Source organism: Notamacropus eugenii, chromosome X (assembly GCF_028372415.1).
Source record: "Notamacropus eugenii isolate mMacEug1 chromosome X, mMacEug1.pri_v2, whole genome shotgun sequence".
In the NCBI taxonomy this organism is placed as follows: domain Eukaryota; kingdom Metazoa; phylum Chordata; class Mammalia; order Diprotodontia; family Macropodidae; genus Notamacropus; species Notamacropus eugenii.
In genome coordinates, this window is record NC_092879.1 from 77,771,769 (window position 1) to 77,793,801 (window position 22,033).

The window sequence follows — 22,033 nt, forward strand, 5'->3', positions numbered from 1 at the left end:
GTCTCATAACTCTTATTGTACTAGGTTCTCTAGGAAAAGAATTGATTAGACATATTTTCTGCTGTCTATGAGCTAACAACTTGAGGCAACATTAATGTGTCAGTCTTTTATATAAATAATGAAGAGTGAATATATTGTTCAAATTTCTTAAGACATTACTTCTTACCTAATAACATACATTTATAAATGTTATATTTTCTTATCCTCTGTATACTTTTCCAGTTCAACTCCTAAAATGATCTTGCTCTTTTAAAAATAGCATAATTTTCTAATTTTTAATGATGGGTGAAATGAGATTTTGCAATCTTACAGTGAATGAGGAAAGAATAGAGAAGTAGAGGAGCTGAAGGTCACAATATCTGATGAATAAACCACCCACCATGTTATATGCTCAGTGCTGAGTGATCTCTGATAGTGAAAGAGAATGGAATGAAAGAGAGAGGGCCAGGGGACCTTATCAAGGAGCTGAGAAGCAGTCCCAGATTAGTGCATGGCGAGTGCTGACCTGTCAGGAGCCATATTTAGCTTCATTCAGCTTGCATTTGATGTCCCCAGGAGTTGTGGCTTCTGATTCCATTGGCACCTGGCCTTTTGGTACGGGACCTTCTCCAAGTGAATGCTGGTTGTGATGAGCAAATTACCCTAATTAAGAAGGAATGGGGCTTGAGTCCTATGAATCCCATGGCACTTTACAACATGCACCTTCCATTTTGGTGTATATATGCTTACAATGTACCCTGTGGAGGGCCTTCCAAGCTCTGGCCTTCTAGGACCTTATGATGTGTGAGCCATCCTGTTTCAGGTATCTCTGAAGATAACCTCTTGAGGACAGGACTCAGGCCTTCTTTGTGGTTTGGTTTCAGATCTTGGGCATTTCCCCCCTTCTCTGATTCACACTTGTGGCATTTATGGAACCATTATTCAGGTTTCGATACTTTGATGGGCCCATGAGCTTACCAAGTGGGGTAATAATAACTGATGTTTATGTAAATGTCACTTAGGTAAGACTTGAAACTTTAGAAATTGCATGAGATCATCAGAGTGTTACAACCACACAGTGAGCTAGCTACTACAGGCAGCATATTTTTCATTTTACAGATAAGGAACCTGAGACCCAGAGAGGGGGAAAAATGATCAAAGGTCACACAGGTAGTAAGTTGAAGAATTGCAACTTGAACCTAGGGCCTCCACCTCCAAGTCACTATGCAGGTGGCCTTTGGCAGCGCAGATCATAGCCTTTTTATACCTTCTCATCTTGTACAGCCCCTGAACTCTTGTCCATGACCTCCCTTATATCATTTGAAAGAGGCTTACCTAGGTGCAGAAGACTTTCCTATAGATCTCTGAACATTGCCTGCATGCTATTGGAGCCCATGAGCTGTTCATTCATTGTCCCTTTGCTTTGTGAATAGCCAGTCTTTAAAAAACCTGAAGCTTTGTTGATTCGCTTTTCTTTTTTATGTCACTATCACTTCCTAGAGATTCCTGTCTTCCCTCTCCCCTTCTCCCTCTAGGAACCTTCCCTTGTAATAAATAGGTAGGGTTTAGCAAAAAGAAAAGAAAAGAAAAAATAAAATCTGTATTTGAAAATGTATGTTTCTTTCCATATCCACAGTCCACTAGTTCTCTTTTTTTCCTAATAATTTCTGAGTCTCAGTTTCCTTATCTGTAGATCGTGATGATAATACCTGAACTACCTACTTTGCAAAGTTGTTGTAATAAAAGCTCTCTGTAAACTACAAAGCACTAGGGAAATATGAATTATTGTTATGTCTCTAACTAGAAAACAGAATAGACTTCCCCCCAGAAGTTAACCTTAGGAAATAATCATCACATATTTGTCTGATTATTATATTGTCAGTGTGATTTCATGTCACCAGAAGGTAAGCTGATTAAGAAGGAGTCATGTCATGGTTATTTTCTATAAATGCAACATAATATTAAACAACAATAATTTGAAATGGCTGTCTACATGGTGAGTGAAGAAGATATAGGGCAGCTAGCTGACCAAGAACCTGTCCTTTAAAATGTTTTCATCATCTCCATCCTCAAAGCTGGCCCTTTGCTGAATTCTTGAGTTAGATTAAGGGTTCTTAAATTGAATTCCATGGGGCCCAAGAGATTTTAGGGGGTTTGTGAACTTGGATGAGGATAAGGTACATCTTTATTTTCACCGATTTCTAATTGAAATTTAGTATTGCCTTCAATTATCTAAAAACGTTATTCTGAGAAGGGGCTCATAAGCTTCACCAGACTACTGCTCACAATAAAGAGGTAAAGAAGCCTGGAATTAGACCCAGTATAATTTGGGAATTTGAGTAGCCCAAGATGGTAGAAAGAGTGCTGAATGGGGAGGTAGAGGACTTTGGTTTAAATCTGTGCGCTGGCCTAGAATTTCTTACTTGAGTGACCTTGAGCCAGTCCCCTAACCTGTGTGAGGCCTTAGTGTCCTTATCTGTACAATGAACTAGATGTCCCCTAAGTTCCCTTCCATCTTTAAATCCATTACCATGAGCAAATTAGTGTTTATTGTGGATTATTGAATATAGTTTATGTGTTGGAGACTCCCATAATGCTTATGATGCTTGGATTATTTTTAGAGGGTTTCAATGTTATCTGATTAGATGGGTATATTAACATATGAAAGGCTGATGGCAGCATGATCAGCTATGCCCCTTTCCTTTGTGGTATTTTTAGTGTTTTCTGGAGGCTTTCTGGAGCCTCAGGGTAGTTTGCATGGCTTAGTCGTGGATGTGGGTATAAGAGGACAAGCTCTGTGAGTCTGACTAATAAAAAAAACCAGTGAACATTCTCATTCAGCAAGAGCTATAACACTGGTGTAGAAGCAGTAGCAAGAGCAGCATGAGGAAGCAGGTAAACGGGGGTAACCTTTGTCTGTGTAGACCCCATGATGACAAAATCACAGATCTTTGAAGTGTTAGAAGTACTCAGTAAGAAATATGAGACAAAAATGAAAATGACCAACGTCGGAAGGACTGGGGGGAAACAGACACGTTGATGCACTGTTGGTGGAGCTGTGAATTAGTCCAGCCATTCTGGAAAGCAATTTGAAACATCGCCCTCAAAGTTACTGGACATGTCCTTTGACCCGGTGATATCACTAGTAGGTCAATTCTCCCAGAGATCTCAGAAAGAGGGAAAGGACCCATATTTACAAAAATGTTTATAGTTGCTCTTAGTAACAAAGAACTGGAAACTAAGGAGTCAGGAAATATCTAAAATTATGGTATATGAATGTAATGGAAACCTCTTGTGCTGTAAGAAAATGAAGAGATGGGTTTAGTGAAACCTGGGAAGACTTTATGAACTGGTGCAGAGTGAAATGAGCAGAAGTGTGTGTGTGTGTGTATGTATATACATACTTGTACTTCTATATAGAATTATATATATGTAGATATGTGTGTAGATATATACATATATGTACATATATATGTATACACACACACACTTATAACAGAACATGGATAAGGTAAAAACAAACAATTCTGAAAGACTTAAGAACTCTGATTGGTGCCATGATCAAGTACATTTCCAGAGGCCTGATGATGAAGCATGCTGCTTACCTTCTAAAATAGAGGTGAATTCAAGATGCAGAATGAGGCATACATTTTGGGGGACATGACTAACATGGGAATTTGTTTTGCTTGATTATGTATATTTGCTACAAGGGTTTTGTATCTCTGTGGGGCGGCAGGGCATAGGGAGATAGGAGGGAGAAAAAATAAATGCTTGAGAACTGGAAAAATTAATTTCAAGCAATATAAACAAAACGAAGAATTTTGTACTTTGTATATAACATGCCAAGCACAGTGTTCAGCCCATGAGAAGTATTTAATAAATGCTTATTTATTGAAAAAAATAAATACAAAATGGGTGTTCTGTGGAGTAAGATCAGTTTTGCTGCCACTGAGACACCCACCCTTATAACAGGCATCCACATTTCTTATTCACAACTTGTCCATGCTACACAGAGGCGAAAAGTCAGTGACAGATTGGGAACAGATGGTAACTGATCACACTTTGGAAAGCTTGGTTGTTCTCTTGTTGACCAAGTTCACCTATTTCAAGTTGCTGAGCCTTAAGGGAAAATAGTGATTTAAAAAAATGGCCTATACCATTGAACATGATCAAAAAACACTCCTCGACGCTGGAAGAAATCCCAATCTATTTAAAGGACAAAGAAGCAACACTTTATAACAAGGACAGAAGAGGCAGCTCTTTTGATGTCTCAGGAGATGAGAGAATAAGTGAAATTTGACAAAGAAAACAATACACATTGGCAAGCATACTGGATTCTTAAGCTAAGGAGGACTTGGGATTTGTACCTCAAAAGAAGCTAAAATAGTCACTAGAAAATGTCGCAATGTACATTGTTGTTTTATCCCCCTATCAGAAGGATGACTTCTACCATTCTTCTTCCCTCCAGAGAGGACCAAATTCAATTGTGTCATAGAAACAAAAGGATTTATCTCATAGTGAGCTAGAACTCCAGGAAAATTGTAACCCCCAGGCCTCTCTCAATCAGAGAAAAACCAAGGACAGATAGTAGTACCCTGGTCTGTGTCCTCTGGTGTGACATAAGCCACACCTAGAGCTCTGTGCTCAGTTCTGGGAGTCACAGTTTAAGGCCATTGATGAGTGAGTGTTCAGAGGAGGGCAACTGGAAAGTTCTCAAGTCCATGAGTTAGGAAAATCACTTGAAGGACCTGGGGATGTTTTACCTGGAGAAGACAAATGAGGGATGGGATATTTATTGTCAAGTATTTGAAGGGCTGTCCTGAGAAAGAGGGATTTGACTTGTTCTGCTTAGACCTAGATGGTAGAACCAGGAACAATGAGCAGAAGTTGAAGAGGGGTAGATGTGAGTTTGATAGAAGGAAAAATTCCTAATAATGAGATCTTCCTTAATGGACCGATGTGCCTTGGGAGGTGGTGTGTGTCTACCCTCCTTGGAGGTCTCCAGGCAACATGTAGATGCTCACTTGTTGGGGATGCTCTAGAGAACATTATTGCTGAGGGGTGAGTTGGCCTAGATGCCCTTGGAGATCCTTCCCTACTCTGATTTTTTGATTCAATCCAAGAAAAGAACATGATTTTGGAATACATAAAACCTGAAAAGGAGTTAGCTTGGCTCAGCGGATAGAGTTCTAGACTTGGAGAAGAGAAGACCAGAGTCCAAATATCACCTCTAATACATACTCTCCATTTGAATATGGACAAATCAATCTGTCTCTGCTTCAGGCAACAAACCTGTCTGTAGGATTCACTTCTTAAGTCAGAGATTGGTTCCAGTCTGCCTTGGTGGGAATGAGAGGAGTTCTCTGTGCTGCCAGAAGCTCAGAGCCTTCCTAGCTTTTGGCACATTGGACACCTGCAAAACACAAGATTATGTTGGCATAGATGCCAGGTCCTCTGTGTATCCTACTCCTCTTTCTGCAGATTGACCAACAAGATCTTCAGTTCAGTTGACCAATCCTTTATTAAGTACAGTGATTTTGTGCCAGGCACTGTGCTGGGCACTGAGTATACATAGAATACAGCACAACAGCTCCTTCTCTTAAAGATCTCATGTTCTATTGGAGGGTAACGTACACAGATAAGTACAGATAAAGTATATGCTGAGTAACTATAAGGTCATTTTGAGGGTTGCAATAACCACGGGAGGCATCCAGAAAGGTCTTGTGGGGTTGGTGGCATTCAACTGAGCCTTGAAGGAGGCTGAGATCTGGAGGTGAGGTGAGGGAGCTTCAAGGCATGTGCCATAAAGCCCCAGGGGCAGGACTTGGAATGTTCTTTATGAGGATTGGCAAATAGACCATGGAGGCATTCATGTGAAATAAATCTGGAAAGCTAGGTTGGAGCCAGCTAGTGAAGGGCTCAAAAGGCCAGGCAGGAATTGGTATTTGTTCCTCAAGGCAGTAGGAGGTTTGCATTGTATTTAAGGGTGAGTGTAGGTAGTCAGTCCTACTCCTGCTGCATTTTGGCTGGATGAGCCTGAGCAAATGACTCTGGCAACTTTCCAAGTCTGTAAGTTGCAGAAAAGGGGCTGACTTGCATTGGTAGAAGGAGTTTCCTCCTTCAGAAGTTCCCTGTACCAGTATAATCATAGTTCTAGCTCCCATACCATGGGACATCTCCCATTCACATCTGACTGATCCGAGAGTTCTTCTGGATAAGAATGAATCCTCTGGATTTCATTCTGAATTGTCTTGAATGAAGTCATTGCTAGAGAAGAGTCTAGACTGCCCTCAAGTCATCACTGGTACAGACCTCTTGTGGGTCTACCTTTGGTCAGGACCAAAGGCTGTTTATAGATGCTAATGGCCATAGTACAGATGTGCTACTTCTGTTCTCCATTTGCCTCATCCTCTTGGGTATGTTTTAAGGTACCAAAGTTGACTGGGACAGCCAAGACCTCGTATGCCCAAGGTGACATGGTCACCATTTTGAATAATATGGCCTTAACAAATTTGTAAAATAAGCTCCTGTCTCCTCCTACTCTTTTCCTCTCCACATGATGTTCCTCTGTCCTGGTGCTCCCTCTCTTCCACTGTACCACTATGCCCACTCAAGAGGATCTTCATTTTTAATAGTGACTCTCGAAGTTGAAAGAAAAAGCCTCATTCTGAAGTGGCTTCATGGGAAGTCTATGGATGGCTACCATCTCTCCTTCATTCTTTCCCACTCCAAGAAGGGAAGAAATACCTATTGGCTTGGTATGCTTCCTCAGGTGCCTACTCCTGCCACAGGCCTTTGGAAAAATGCCCAATTGCCCAGTGGAGTTGTCCAACCCTACATGGCTATGTGTATGAAAGACAGCTGGAAAAATTTGCTGGCCAAGAATTACATTTGCAGTGTGAGAGGTGTTTTCAAATGATCAGTAAGGCTTGAGAAGGACTGCTAAATAGGAGGGCAGAAGAGAACAGACTGGTTTCCCTGGGACCACAAATGGCTGCCCAACAGGCCAAGACCTTGATGGGTTAAGCCATGCAGCCTGCTATTTGGACAGAGATGGAGGCTGTGAGTGCATGGCCATCAATTCTGGTGTGCAGCAGCTCTGTGCTGAGTGGTGACAGATTCAAATATGAATATGAATGAAGGAAAAACAGAGCGAAGCGGGTAAGCCACTAAAAAGCTCCCCGCACTTCAGAAATTGGTTTCATTAATAAAACAGCAGTGCTTTGGAGAATACAGGAAATAGATTTCTCATCTTTAGCACCTGCTTCTCACTGATTTACTGCCAGCCAATGATTAGGCTCTGTCAGGTCCAGCCTGCTTTAAGGAGGACAGATTAGGCAAAGTTAAGGGTGCTAAAAGAGGCCGGTAGTTCTCAATACACAAAAGGATGTCAAAAAGTGCCACTGATTCAGGAGACAAAGCATCCAGTCTCCTGGAAAATGGAATGGGAAGTGGGAATGCCAGTGGACCAGCTTGGTAATAGTAGTTGTTCTTGAGTTGGCTTGATGCCTTTTTGTTTTATACTAGAGTTCTCCCTCTCTGCCCTCCCCCACCATGAATTCAGCCCTTCCTTGTAACAGGAAAACCAGCCAATGTAGCAACCATACCTGCTGGCATATGCGACATTTTCCCCCTGTTGTTCCCTATCTCCCTACAGAAGGTAAGGAGACACGCTTCATCATCCCTTCCCCAGGATTAACATTGGCCATTGCAGTCTACTAGAATTCAGCCAGGTGGCTCAGTGGATAGAGCACCAGGCCTAGAGTCAGGAAGTTGTCCATTTGTGTCTTCCTCTTCATGACCTCATAGACCATAGCATGCCAGGCCCTTCTATTCTCCACTGCCTCTCAAAGTTTGTCCAAGTTCATGTTTGTTGTTTCCATGATAATATCTATCCATCTCATCCTCTGCCATCCCCCTTTTCTTTTGCCTTCAATCTTTCCCAGTATCAGAGTCTGTCCCAATGAGTCCTGTCTTTTACTATGTAGACAAAGTATTTAAGTGTCAGCTTCAGTGTTTGACCTTCCAGAGAATAGTCAGAATTAATTTCTTTAAGTATTGACTGATTTGATCTCTTTGTTCCAAGGGACTCTCATAAGTCTTATCCAGGACCACAATCCAAAAGCGTGGATTCTGTGGCATTCAGCTTTCCTTATAGTCCAACTCCCATAGCCACATATTGCTATTGGAAAAACCATATCTTTGACTAATCAGACCTTTGTTGGCAAGGTGATGTCTCTGCTTTTTAGTCTGCTGTCCAGATTTGCCATAGCTTTCTTTCCAAGGAGCAAGCATCTTTTAATTTCATGGCTACAGTCACCATCTGCAGTGATCCTTGAGCCCAGGAATATAAAATCTGACACTGCTTCAATTTCTTCTCCCTCTATTTGCCAGGAAGGAATGGGACCAGTTGCCAAGATCTTAGTTTTTTCAACATTAAGCTTTAAGCCAGCTTTTACACTCTCCTCTTTCACCCTCACCTAGAGGCTTCTTAATTCCTCTTTACTTTCTACCATCAGAGTGGTATCATCTGCATGTCTGAGATTGGTGATATTTCTCCCAACAGCCTTAATTCTAACTTTTGATGTATCCAGCCTGGCATTTCCCATGATGTAATACTCTATATATAACAAATAAATAAGGTGACATTGTACAGCCTCGTTGTACTCCTTTTCTGGTCTTGGAGTCAGGAAGACTTGAGTTCAAATCCAGTCTTAGACACTCACTAGCTATGTGACCCTGGGCAAGCCCACATCAGAAAGGGTGCTGTGCTTTTTGAGCAAAGCAGAATTGAGATAGCACAAAGTACATGCAGGATGCACAAATTTGGGATATCCACCCCAAATATTCACATAGACTGTCTGTGCCCAACCTGTGGTAGAGCATTCCAAGCTTGTACTGGTCCGATCGGCCACAGTCGGACACACTAAAATTTCACTTTATCATGGTGATGTCATTTTGGTCCTCTTCGAAGACGAAGGACAACAACCATGACCCTAGGCAAGTCACTTAACATCTTAATCTATTGGAGAAGTCAATGGCAAACCACTCCGGTATCTTTGCCAAGGAAACCCTATACAGGGTCATGAAGAGTAGAACCCAAGTGAACTGCAGCGACTACGACGACAGTGGGTTCAGCTCCCTTTCAGTGTTGTTTGGTTTACAGTGTTACAGTCACTGAGTAGACTTTGTTTCCACTTTCTTGGTTCCACAAAAGGGCTGCTATGAATGTTTTGGTGTATTTCAGGGCTTTCCTTTTTGTCATTCTCCTCCCAACTATATGCCCAGTGATGGGCTTCTTGGGTCAGAGGTGATGAATAGCTTAGCAACTGTATTTCTCATGTTCTGGAATGAACCAGAGCAAGGTGAGTCCCAGTAGGTGGACGGAAGGCCAAAGAGGATTTGTGTGTTCCTTTCCCCTTGATGTTAATGATGTTTTTCTACTCTAGCATCATCGCCTGTGCCATGAGCATGAAGCGCTATGTAGAGGCCAACATTTCCCAGAAGTCTCACACCACCATCAAGTATTTTATGAAGATGTGGAGCAGCGTGAGCGATACACTTATCTTCATCTTCCTGGGGGTTTCAACCATTGGTGACAACCATGAGTGGAATTGGCCATATATTTCTTTCACCATCATTTTCTGCCTTGTGTGGCGAGCATTAGGTATGGGACCAAGAGTATTTTCGTATGAATCAAATGAGCTGAACTTTGGGCTAAATTAGACACGATATCTTTGATCATATGTGGTCTGGGAATCACAAATTTCAGACTGGAAAGTTCTTCCAAGGTTATCTTGGTCGAGCTTTCTCATTTGACAGAAGAAAAAATAGGCCCAGAGGGTTGCAGAGGGTTGCCCAAGCACTCACAAGTTGTGAGTAGCAGAGCCAGGATCTGAGTCCAGACCCTCCAGTACCAAATCCACTGCTCTTACCGCCCACTGTGATATTTTCTTCTTTGAAGTCAGCTATCATATTTGCATGAAAGTATAAACTTGCTATACACGTAAATTAGCATTCACTTCTTGGGCCTTAGTTTCTCAGGTCCATACAAAATCCTACGTGAACTGAGGTGAATGATGAAAGGCCTCTCAGCAGGTTGGCTGCAGAGGATACATTTTTTGGGCAAGTCATTGACCAGTTGAGATTTCCATTGGTGAAAGGAATATCCACAGCAATAAGGGGGAATGAATAGGCCAGTGGGAAGCAGGCTGGATTTGGAGGATCTGAGTTCATGTCACAGCTTTATCCCTGCCTGTGTGACCTGGAATAAGTCACAACTTTTCTGGGCACCAGTTTCCTCCTGAATTAGACTACATGGCTTCTAAGGTTCTTCTAGCTTTAAGTCTATGACTCTGAGAATTCTTTGAAATATATTCATATTATTATTGTTGTTGGGTGAGTTGGGCTTCCTCTGGTGCCCTCCCCCTCCCAGGCATACTCAGTCAGTCACAATGATTCTACATATGGCTTTTGAAGGGCAGATTGCTACTGTACCATACTTGGCCTGTGTTGGCAATATGGAAGGAATATGGGCTTTGTATCTTGAGTGATCTGTATGTTCCTGCCTTGCCTTTCCCACCTTCCAATGTCATTGTAGATGTTTGGTGCCATTGCTGTGGAAGGAGAAAGGTCAGAAGAGATCTTGCTGTGAACACAGACCATAGCCTAGTCGCTTCACCTCTCTTTGCCTTGGTTTGCTCCCGTGTAAAGTAGGAGTTGAGGGGGGGAGGGCTAATCAACACTGGGGCCCTGAACCACAGCCACAGCTTCAGACCCTCATCTAATTTCTTTTTTTTTTTAATTTAACTTTTAACATTTATTTTCACAAAATTTTGGGTTACAAATTTTCTCCCCTTTTATCCCCTCCCCCCCCAACCCCAAGCATTCTAATTGCCCCTGTGACCAATCTGCTCTCTCTTCTATCCTCCCTCTCTGCCCTTGTCTTCGTCTTCTCTTTTGCCCTGTAGGGCCAGATAGCTTTCTTTACCCCTTAACCTGTATTTCTTATTTCCTAGTGGTAAGAACACTACAGTTGATCCTAACACTTTGAGTTCCAACTTCTTTAGCTCCTTCCCTCTCCACCCCTTCCCTTTGGAAGACAAGCAATTCAATATAGGCCAAATCTGTGTAGTTTTGCAAATGATTTCCATACTAGTTGTGTTGTATAGGACTAACTATATTTCCCTCCATCCTATCCTGTCCCCCATTACTTCTATTCTCTTATGATCCTTTCCCTCCCCATGAGTGTCGACCTCGGATTGCATTCTCCTCCCCATGCCCTCCCCTCTATCCTCCCCCCCACCCTGCTTGTGCCCTTGTCCCCCAGTCTCCTGTATTGTGAGATAGGTTTTCCTATCAAAATGAGTGTGCATTTTATTCTTTCCTTTAGTGGAATGTGATGAGAGTAGACCTCATGTTTTTCTCTCGCCTCCCCTCTTTATCCCTCCACTAATAAGTCTTTTGCTTGCCTCTTTTATGAGAGATAATTTGCCCCATTCAATTTCTCCCTTTCTCCTCCCAATATTTCTCTCTCACTGCTTGATTTCATTTTTTTTTAAGATATGATCCCATCCTCTTCAATTCACTCTGTCCACTCTGTCTCTATGTATGTGTGCGTGTGTGCATATGTGTGTGTGTACTCCCACCCAGTACCCAGATACTGAAATGTTTCAAGAGTTACAAATATTGTCTTTCCATGTAGGAATGTAAACAGTTCAACTTTAGTAAGTCCCTTATGACTTCTCTTTGCTGTTCACCTTTTCATGGTTCTCTTCATTCTTGTGTTTGAAAGTCAAATTTTCTTTTCAGCTCTGGTCTTTTCATCAAGAAAACCTGAAAATCCTCCATTTCATTGAAAGACCATTTTTTCCCTGAAGTATTATACTCAGTTTTGCTGGGTAGGTGATTCTTGGTTTTAGTCCTAGTTCCTTTGACTTCTGGAATATCCTATTCCATTCCCTTCGATCCCTTAATGTAGAGGCTGCTAGATCTTGTGTTATCCTGATTGTATTTCCACAATACTTGAATTGTTTCTTTCTAGCTGCTTGCAATATTTTCTCTTTCACCTGGGAATTCTGGAATTTGGCCACAATGTTCCTAGGAGTTTCTCTTTTTGGATCTCTTTCAAGTGGTGTTCTGTGGATTCCTTGAATATTTATTTTGCCCTCTAGTTCTAGTATCTCAGGGCAGTTTTCCTTGATTATTTCATGGAAGATGATGTCTAGGCTCTTCTTTTGATCATGGTTTTCAGGTAGTCCCATCATTTTTAAATTGTCTCTCCTGGATCTATTTTCCAGGTCAGTTGTTTTTCCAATAAGATATTTCACATTATCTTCCATTTTTCCAATCATCTCGCTATGTTCTGTGATATCTGTCTTTCTCACAAAGTCCTTAGCATCCATCTGTGCCATTCTAGTTTTGAAAGAACTATTTTCTTCAGTGAGCTTTTGAATCTCCTTTTCCATTTGGCTAATTCTGCTTTTGAAAGCATTCTTCTCCTCATTGGCTTTTTGAACCTCTTTTGCCAATTGAGTTAGGCTAGTTTTCAAGGTGTTAATTTCTTCAACATGTTTTTGGTTCTCCTTTAGCAGGGAGCTGATCTGCTTTTCATGCTTCTCTTTCATCCCTCTCATTTCTCTTCCCAGTTTTTCCTCCACCTCTCTAACTTGATTTTCCAAATTCTTTTTGAGCTCTTCCATGGCCTGAGCCCATTGGGTGGGCTGGGACACAGAATCCTTGATTTCTGTGTCTTTTCCTGATGGTAAGCATTGTTCTTCCTCATCAGAAAGGAAGGGAGGAAATGTCTGTTCTCCAAGAAAGTAGCCTTCAATAGTTTTATTTCTTTTCCCTTTTCTGGGCATTCTCCCCAGCCAGTGACTTGACCTCTGAATATTCTCCTCACACCCACCTCGCCTCCTGGTCCTCCCAGCCAGCGTTTGGGGACTGAGATTCAAATGCTGCTTCCCACCTTAGGGCTTTTGGCAGGGGCAGGGCTGCTATTCAGTGTGAGAATTAAGTTCAGGTGGTCAGGTCGGGGCAGGGCCGCCTCTCAGACTCAGTTCCCTTAGGGGGTTTATGTACAGACCTTCCACAATGGATCCAGGCTCCCGCCCGCTTGGGGAGCCCCTGTCTGCAGCCACCTCTCAGCTTCTACCTCCCGGGGGGGCCCGAGCCATGGGGGCACCCCACTCCCCTCTCGACCCGCCAAACAGACTCTTTCACCGACCCCCGTCACCTGTGGGTGGAGAGGCTTGTGCCACTGCTGGAGATCCCGTCCCTGAAGCCTGCTCAGATCTGTACCTCTTGGAGCCGTGGCTGCCGCAGGTCTGGGCTGGGCTCCATGTCTGCAGCGCGACGGACCTTTTGCGAGAGGTTTGCAGGTCCCTCTGTGAGTGGAGGGACCTGTGTGGCTGCTGGAGATCCCATCCCCGTAGCCCGCTCGGATCTTTTCCTCACGGTGTCGTGGCCGCTGCAGGGCTGCCCTCTGCTCCCAGTCCTGGCGCCCAGTCCGCAGCACGAAGGACCCCCCGCGAGAGGTTTGCAGGTCTCTCCGGAACAGAAATCTCCCTCGCTCCAATATTCCGTGGCCTCTGGGTGCAGAATTCACCGTGAGTTGGTCCCCTCTAGCCGTTCTGTGGGTTGTGAGTTCGGAGATATGTGTATGTGCGTCTTTCTACTCCGCCATCTTGGCTCCGCCCCTCATCTAATTTCTACCCTGGGATTTTCTTCTAGGGCTGTACCCACATTCATAAGATTGAGACCAGAAAAGGCCCTGAGAGCTCACCTAGTCCAAACCTACTCCTCCCCATTTGACGGATGGAAAAACTGAGTCTGAGAGAGAGGAAGTGAGAGAGAGTGAGAGGGCTATGACTTTAGCATTCTAGCTGGAGGCTCCTTGCTGTTCCACATCAATTGTCTCATATGAGGCCATGGCTGCAGACAAGGGAAGTGCCCACGTGGGCCACGCCATGTTAGCCTGCAAACCTCATTGCTTCATTACAAGCTAAACAGGGCCTTCTCTTTATTGGACAATTTATAGCTTCTCCCGGCATTCTGTTGATAGTTCATCATCTTTGCCTGACGTTTATATGTCGCCCTCCTCCTTTCCCAATGAATAGTCATCATTGCACTGTTAGTCCTTGCAGGGAGCCTGAGACACTTCCCCCATGGAGATGGAGAAGCACATTAGGCAAATTGCCCAGGTGTGTGGGCTGCCTGATTAGTCATTAACATGTGTGTAGGGTGCTTATTACCAGGAAAGCCACATGTCATCCAGGTTCATAGAAGCCTATTTCCTATTCTTCCAAGGCCCAGTGGAAAGCCTCACCAAAGTTGTAAAATGTCTGTGGTGTTGTTGGTGTTTATAAAATAACTTTTTAAGTGAAATAGAGAAACAAATCTCCTCAGACTGTGTACCTCAAGATAACCGTGATAGGGAAAGGTGGAGTAAAGGCAGGTAAGGAGGTCTCTTTTTCAGATATTTAGAGCTGGAAGCAGGAGTGTACTTGTGAGCCAATTGTTAAATTTTCAGCGTGAGTATTTATGCCTCACAAATCTGTAGATGCTGCGAATCTGGCCTTGATGGATCATTTTGTTAATTGTCTATACTTAAGAAAGCCATGGAGAAGATGATGATAATGCAGATTAGACTTAAATGTGTTATCCTACATTTTTTTTCACCTTGGGAAGCTAGTTGTTAAAAAATTTGCCAACATACCACTGGTTGGGAGGGACCTTTGAGACTATCTATCCTAACCTTTTCATTTTTACAGATGAAGAACTAAGGCCCAGATAGGGTTTGAATTGCCTAAGGTCTCATGGGTAGTAAGAGACAAAGGAGGATTTGAATTAGTGTTCTCCTATATCCTCTGAGGTCCATTATGCTTTCTGCTATGCCAAGGGCCGGTAAGATCAGGGCTAGAAGATTAAAGACAGTATTTATACTTGTTTGTGAAAACAGCAGCATGCGTGTAGTCAGTTAGTCAGTCAACAAGCATTTATTAAATTCTTACTTGATACTGGTCACGGTGATGCGGACACAAAAAAAGTCTCTTATAAGGCTCAGAAAGGTTAAGTGATTGCTCTCAAGGCAAAGTGGAATGGGCTGCTTCTGGCTCCCTAGTGCCTTCAAAGACCACAGGTAACATTCTGAGTAGATTTATTTTCCTATTTTACAAGGTGCTCACATTCTAACAGGAGAAACATCTTAGAAATGATTATGTCCATACAAGATATAAAAGAAAGGCTTCCTACAGAGGATGTAGAGGGAAGGAAGTATTTCTTGGAGGTACCCAGTGAAAAGGTTCAGGAAACGGCAAGCATGATTGTAGGAGTCGCAAAAAGGGCTGTGTCATGCATCACTGGATCAGAGTATGCCTTGGGGAGTCAAGTGGAAGACCTGAGATGGAGCCTAGCTTGTAAGGATTTTCTACTTGAGTCTATAGGTAAGAGGGAGCCCCTGTAGGTTATTGAGTAGAAGTGTGATGTAGCCAGATTTGTCCTTTAGGAAAATCCCTTTGGCAGTTAAGTGGAGGATGAAGTGGAGTGGGGAGATACTTGTGACAGGGGGACCAACCAGTAGACCATTGCAAGAGCTGAGGCATGAGGTCATGAGGGCCTGCGCTGGAGTGGTGGTAGGGTCAGAGCAGAGAAGGAAACATACATGAGAGATGTTAGGAAGGTAGAGTTGATAAGAATTGGCATAGATTGCCTGTGGGAGGTGAGTGAGAGTGAAGAGTTGATAATAACATTGAGGTTGTAAGCATAGCTGACTGGGAGGATCATGGTGTCCTTGGTAATAATAGGATAGTTAGGAAGAGGAGAGTGTTTGGGTGGGGGGAAAGTTATTGCGTTCTGCTTTGGAAATGTGGAGTTTGAGACATCTAGAGGTCCTCCAGTTTGAGATATAGAAAATGCAATTGAGGATATGAGTTTGGTTCCTAGGAGAAAGACTAAGGTGGGATATATAGACATGTTAATCATCTGCATAGGGGTGATAATTGAGCCCATGGGAACTGATGTGACTACCAAGTGATAGAGTATGGACTGAGGGCCTTGGGAGATTCCCAGAGCTCGTGGCCATGAGCTGTGTGAAAATTCAGCCAAGGAGACTGAGAAGGAGCGCTCAGGGAGGAGGACCATGAGAAAGCAGTATCACAAAAACATAAGGAAGAGAGAACATTCTGGAGAAGAGCATGATCAGCCGTGCCAAAGACTAAACAGAGGTTAAGGATGAGCATTGAGGAAAAGCTGGTAGCTTTGGCAGTTAAGAGATCATTGGTAACTCTGGACAAGGCAATTTTAGTTGAATAAGTTTGCTTCATTGATGAGATCAACATGAGGTTATAGAAGGGTTAGAAGAGAATCTGAGAAGAGGAAATGGCCACACTAATTGTAGATGATTCTCTCAAGGAGTGTAGCCATGAAAGGCAGGAGAAATCTAGAGCAATAGCTAGCAGATATAGGAGGACCAAGTGGTGTTTTAGGAAGGATGGAAGAGACATGAATGTGTTTATAGGTATCAGGGAAGCAGCCAGTAGACAGGGAGAAACTGAAGATTTGAGAGAGTGTAGGGATGATAGTGGGTGCAGTCTGCTGGGGAAGACAGGAGGGAACGGGATTAAGGATGCGGATAGAAGAGATTGCTTTGCCAAAGGTAAGTGTTACCTCTTAGAGACAGGGGTGAAGGAGGAGATAGAAGAGGGAGCTCTCTGGCAAAAGGTCTTAACTTTTGCAAGTGAAGGAAGGTGAAGTCCTCAAATTGGGAAGGAAAAGACATGCCAGAGGAGGTTTGAAGAAGGATGAAAAGGTTTGGAAAAGTCATTGTGGGGAGTGAGATTGAGAGTTGATTAGGGAGATGTAAAAAGATTGTCTTGCTTTTTAGTGAGGGCCTACTTGAGATTGTGTGGCAGAATTGTAGTGGACTCACCTTGTTTTTGTGATTTTTCTCCAACTTTGTTAAGCAGCAGGTGGTGGCGGTAATCCAAGGCTGGGCAAGGGCTCAAATGTGGAGGATAGTGTTGAATTAAGCTAGTTTACTAAGGAGTTAGTAGAGAAGTGAGGACAAGGGTGATGGGCTGGGAAGAAACTGAGGAATGGGAGGATTTGAGGTCAGGGTGAGGTTGAAGAACATGGTTAGGGGTTGTAAGGAAGAGGAAAGGATGAGATAACAAAAGATTATGATAAAAAAAGATTATGATCAGATAAAGGCATTCAGGAGTTTATGAACATGGAAATGATATAGGGAACTGAACCAAATTTATAAGAATAATAGTCATTCTCTAAATGATGAATGGTAGAGGAATATGAACAGGCAGTTTTCAAAAAAAGATAGTCATGTGAAAAATGCTCTAAATATTAATAATTAGGGAAATGTAATTTTTTTTGCCTTTATTTTCTTCTAACTTTTAACATTTTTATTTAAAGTTTTGAGTTCTAAATTTTATCCATCCTTCCCTTCCCTCCTCCCTGAGCTGGTAAGCAATCATATATAGATTATACTGTGCAATTATGTAAAACATTTCCATATTAGTTATTTTATATGAAAAGATTCAAATGAAAGGAAAAGGAGAGAGAAAGTGAAAACCAGCCTGCTCCAGTCTGTATTCAGTCAATATCAGTACTTTCTCTGGAGGCAGATAGTCAGTTTCATCATTGGTCCTTTGGGATTTCGTAGACCCTTGTATTGCTGAGAAGAGTTAAGCCATTCACAATTCTTCATTGAACGATATTGCTTGTTACTGTGTACAATGTTCTCCTGGTTCTGTTCACTTTGCTATGCATCAGGTCACGCAGGGTTTGTTTTTAACCTTTCTAGGTTTTTTGAAATCATCCTTCTTGTCATTTCTTATAGCACGATAATATTACACTACAACCGTATACCACAGCTTGTTTAGTCATTCCCCAATTGATGGATATCTCTTTGATTTCCAATTCTTAGCCACCACAAAAAGAGCTGCTATGAATATTTTTGTACAGATAGGTCTTTTTTCCTTTTTTAGATGGCTTTGGGATTTAGACCTAGCAGTGGTATTGCTGGATCAAAGGGTATGCACAGTTTTATAACCCTTTTGGCATAATTCCATATTGCTCTCCAGAATTGTTGGATCAGTTCACAACTCCAGCAACAATGCATTAGTGTTCCAATTTTCCCACATCCCCTCCAACATCCAAGATTTTCCTTTTTTTTGGTCATATTAGCCACTCTGATAGGGATGAGGTGGTACCTCAGAGTTATTTTAATTTCATTTCTCTAACCAATAATGATGTAGAGCATTTTTTCATATGACTATAGATAGCTTTGATTTCTTTGTCTGGAAACTACCCTCTTCCTCATCTCATATCCTTTGACCATTTATCAATTGGGTAATGACTTATACTTTTATAAATCTAATTCAGTTCTCTACATATCTGAGAAATGAGGCCTTTATCAGATACTTGTTGCAAATTTTCCCTCAGTTTTCTCCTTTCCTTATAATTTTGGTTGCATTTTGTTTTTGTTTGTGCAAAAACTTTTATATTGTCAAAATGATCTATTTTACATTTTGTAATGCACTCCATTTTGTCTTCTTCCTAAATTCTTCTCTTATCCATAAATCTGACAGATGAACTAGGGAAATTCAAATTAAAACAACTCTGAGGTACTACCTCACATCTCTCAGATTAGCTAAGATGAGAGAAAAGGAAAATGACAAATGCTGGATAGGATGTGGTCAAATAGATACACTAATGCACTATTGGAGGAATTGTGAACTAGTCCAACTATTCTGGAAGGCAGTTTGGAACTATTCCTCAAAAGCTATTAAACTGTGCATACCTTTTGATCCAGCACCATTGTTACTAAGTCTAAATCCCAAAGTGATCAAATAAAAAGGAAAAGGACCACATATACAAAAATATTTATAGCAACACTTTTTCAGTGATGGTAAAGAGTTGGAAACTGAGAGGATGCTCATCAATTGGGGCATGACTGAACAAGTTATGGCATATGAATGTGATGGAATACTATGGTACTGTAAAAATGATGAAGGGGATGGTTTCATAAAAACCTGGGAAGACATATATGAGTTGATGCAAAGTGAAGTGAGCAAAATGAGGAGAATAATTTATACAGTAACAGTGATATTGTGATGATAGCCAATTTTGAAAGGCTTTGTAACTTTGTTTATGTAATTCTTCCTCCTACCTTTTTTCCTCTCAGATAGTCAAGTAGATTTCCCCTTCCTCTCCTTCCCTTCAACTAGTCCTGTTCATTAGTTTTTAAAATTTCATTTTTTGTACCCATTTCCACAAAGGATTTCTCTCATTCTCTTTTCTGTCTATTCCAGACTCTCATTATCTGATTCATGACTGTCTATTCCAGACTCTCATTATCTGATTCATGACTTCTGTAATTATCTGCTCTCTCTCTTTTCTCTGTATTCTTCATTCATGTGTTCCTCAAAACTTCTCAGGTATCCATTTCCAGGTATCCAGGTATCCAGAAGACTTTCCCTTCTGGGAACTTTCTGCCATGAATTTCTGTTTTCCATTATGCCTCATTCCCAGAACAATGCCAATTATCGTATATGTCAGAGAGGATACTAACTTGTCCTTTCTCATCATGTCCTTGATTATTTAGCTCACCACTGATGTCTACCCTCCCTTGGTTACCTTTTTTTCCCTACATTTTTCTCAAAAAATTTGCTCCTTTGGTCCTTATTTTCTCAGTCCTCCAAGTGCTAATGGACTCCAAGGATTCCAAGTCTTCCCTTCCCCATGTAGGATGAGTAGTCTTTTCAAGCACCAAATACCCCAGGCCATATCCAGCATAAGGTCCCCATCTCCCTTCACAGACCACTGGTCTTCCCCCAAGGAGCATTCATCAATGGAACCCCCTTATATCACCAAAGTAAGATCTCCTTCCTTTTCTTCTTTTCAGTGCTTTTCCTCTCCTCATCGTCCACTCCCCAAAAGGCTCTTCTCTTTTTGAGACAACAGGGGTCACCTTCCCCTCATTAGCTCTTGATTTGACTCTGACACACTCCTTAACATCCCCCTGTTACCCTCCCCCCTTTCATGTATCCTTCCAGGTTGTAATGTAGTCCCATAAAAAGCATTGATTCACCTGTAGGCAAGGTGTTGTTAGGTTCTATCCATAATGCCCCCATCCACCTTCACTATTAACCTCTACCAGATTTCTACCTTCATTCCTGTCTTTTTGGTACTCTTAGAAAAAAAAGTCCCTTACTAGTTTCTCTGTTGTCACTCTGTTACTATTGCTGTCCTTGTCTGATGATTTTATGCCCCTTCCTGCATGTATGTTGTTTTGGGTATTTGAGGAACAAATAATATCTTCAGTTCTAGTTTTCTTATAAAAATGTTTTGAACACCTCTTTATTATTGAATGTCCTTCTTTTTCATGTATTGTTAAACTCAGATTTGCAGAGTCACTGTGGGCTGCACCCTGAACTCCATTTCTCTTCAATATTACTCCATTCTCTCCTATGCTGTCTAGTTGGTGCAGAGTAATCTTGCATCATTCAAATTTCCTTTTCTTTGTATTTGCATCCCCAATCTATTGTTTTCTCTTTTGTTTCTTTGGTAAGAGTTACCATTGAAGATTCCAGTTTTTCTATTCTGCTAATGATTTTTGCTGCATAGGCCATAAATTCTGCTGTCATTATTATTATTATTTCTTTTTTAAACCACTCAGGAACATAACATAGTTTCATGTTCTCCTCAGCTTCCACAGGGTCCTCTGTCTGTCTCATCAAGTGTTGGATCATTTTCCTTTGTTTTGCAGTATTTATTTGTAGATGCCTGAACTCATCTACTAGATCTGGAAGCCATGTTTCCTTCTGTTGTTACTGATACTCCTGCTGAATTATCTGCTTATGTTCAAGGTGTTTGAATTTTATTCTTCCTGAAATCTTTGGTAATTTCTGTCTTTTTTTCTCTCCCTTGTTACTCACTTCCTGACTCTCTCTCTCTTCTCTGATTGTGGTTTCCTTGGAGGCTACATCTCAAAGTGTCTCAGCCTCCTGAACCTCTGCTCCAAGTGACTTTTGAGTGTTTGGAACTGGCCCCAGCTGGAAGCTGTATTCTTTCCCCTGGGCTTAGTGGAACGCTATGTTACCCCTCCCTCCCTACTCTGTTCTTTAATCCTTTGGCCTGGCACTGATAGTTAGGAACTTTGCAGTGCTGATGTTCAGGGTTGACCACCCCAGTACTGGCACTTCAGTGCTTTATAGCGCCGGTGCTACAGAGTTTTGGTCCCTTGCAGGCTTTTGCTCCTCTAAGGCTGTGGCCATGCTGATTGTCTACTGAAGCCTGGAGCTGGGGCCTCTATGGCACTAGAAAGAGGGAGAGGTGACCAGGGGTAGGGGTAGGTTGTCATGCAAGCTTGTATTCTTGTTTCTACCAGCGCAACCTTGCTACCTGTAGCATGGGAAGTAGGGGAAGGGTGCTGAGTGATCTCAGGGTCAGTCAGAGTCAGTTCATCTTTTTTTTAATGTTTTGGATTCTGGATGTCCTAGACCATGGAGACAGCCAAAGTTGCTTTATCTTTGCTGTATAATTCCTATTTTGGAGAGATTTGAGAAGTAACGGGGATCAGAGAAAATGGCATTTCCTCCATCTTGTTGGTGACACGACCTGGAAGCTTGCAAGGCCAGTCCTGGACAGCGTTTGCTCCTGAGTCTCTAGGCAGGGCTGAGCAGGAGTGGGGTTTCAGGGATCCCTTCCTCCAGGCCTACACTTAGGGCCCTGGAACATGGGTTGTGGGTGAGAGGACAGATACCTCTCTCTTTTGATACCTTCAACAAATTGCATCCAAGGTTTCTTAAAGGTGGTTGTCTCCAAACTAGGAATCTGGGTAAGGTTTATCAGATTTTCTGTGACTCGTTCTGCAGTTACCCAGCATACTCATTTCAAGCCCCAAGAGAATACCATCCATAATTCTAGTTTCATTTTCAAAATTTGGAGCAAAGCAAAGCAAAAAAAGAGGAAAGCCACTTTTCTCTGATGGGAGAAGCAGCTGATTGTGGTAGAATGAAGAAGACCTAGGCTGTGT

At 42.2% G+C, this 22,033-nt stretch overlaps 1 protein-coding gene across 1 annotated transcript in view; it reads left to right on the forward strand.

Annotated features, from left to right (window-relative positions):
- LOC140516128 (sodium/hydrogen exchanger 2-like) overlaps nt 1–22,033 on the forward strand; it is a 132,103-nt gene that overhangs the window by 30,866 nt on the left and 79,204 nt on the right. Inside the window, exon 4 of the mRNA XM_072627103.1 lies at nt 9,429–9,646. Within this exon, the coding sequence (XP_072483204.1) occupies nt 9,429–9,646 (218 nt within the window). The remainder of the gene's footprint in view (nt 1–9,428; nt 9,647–22,033) is intronic.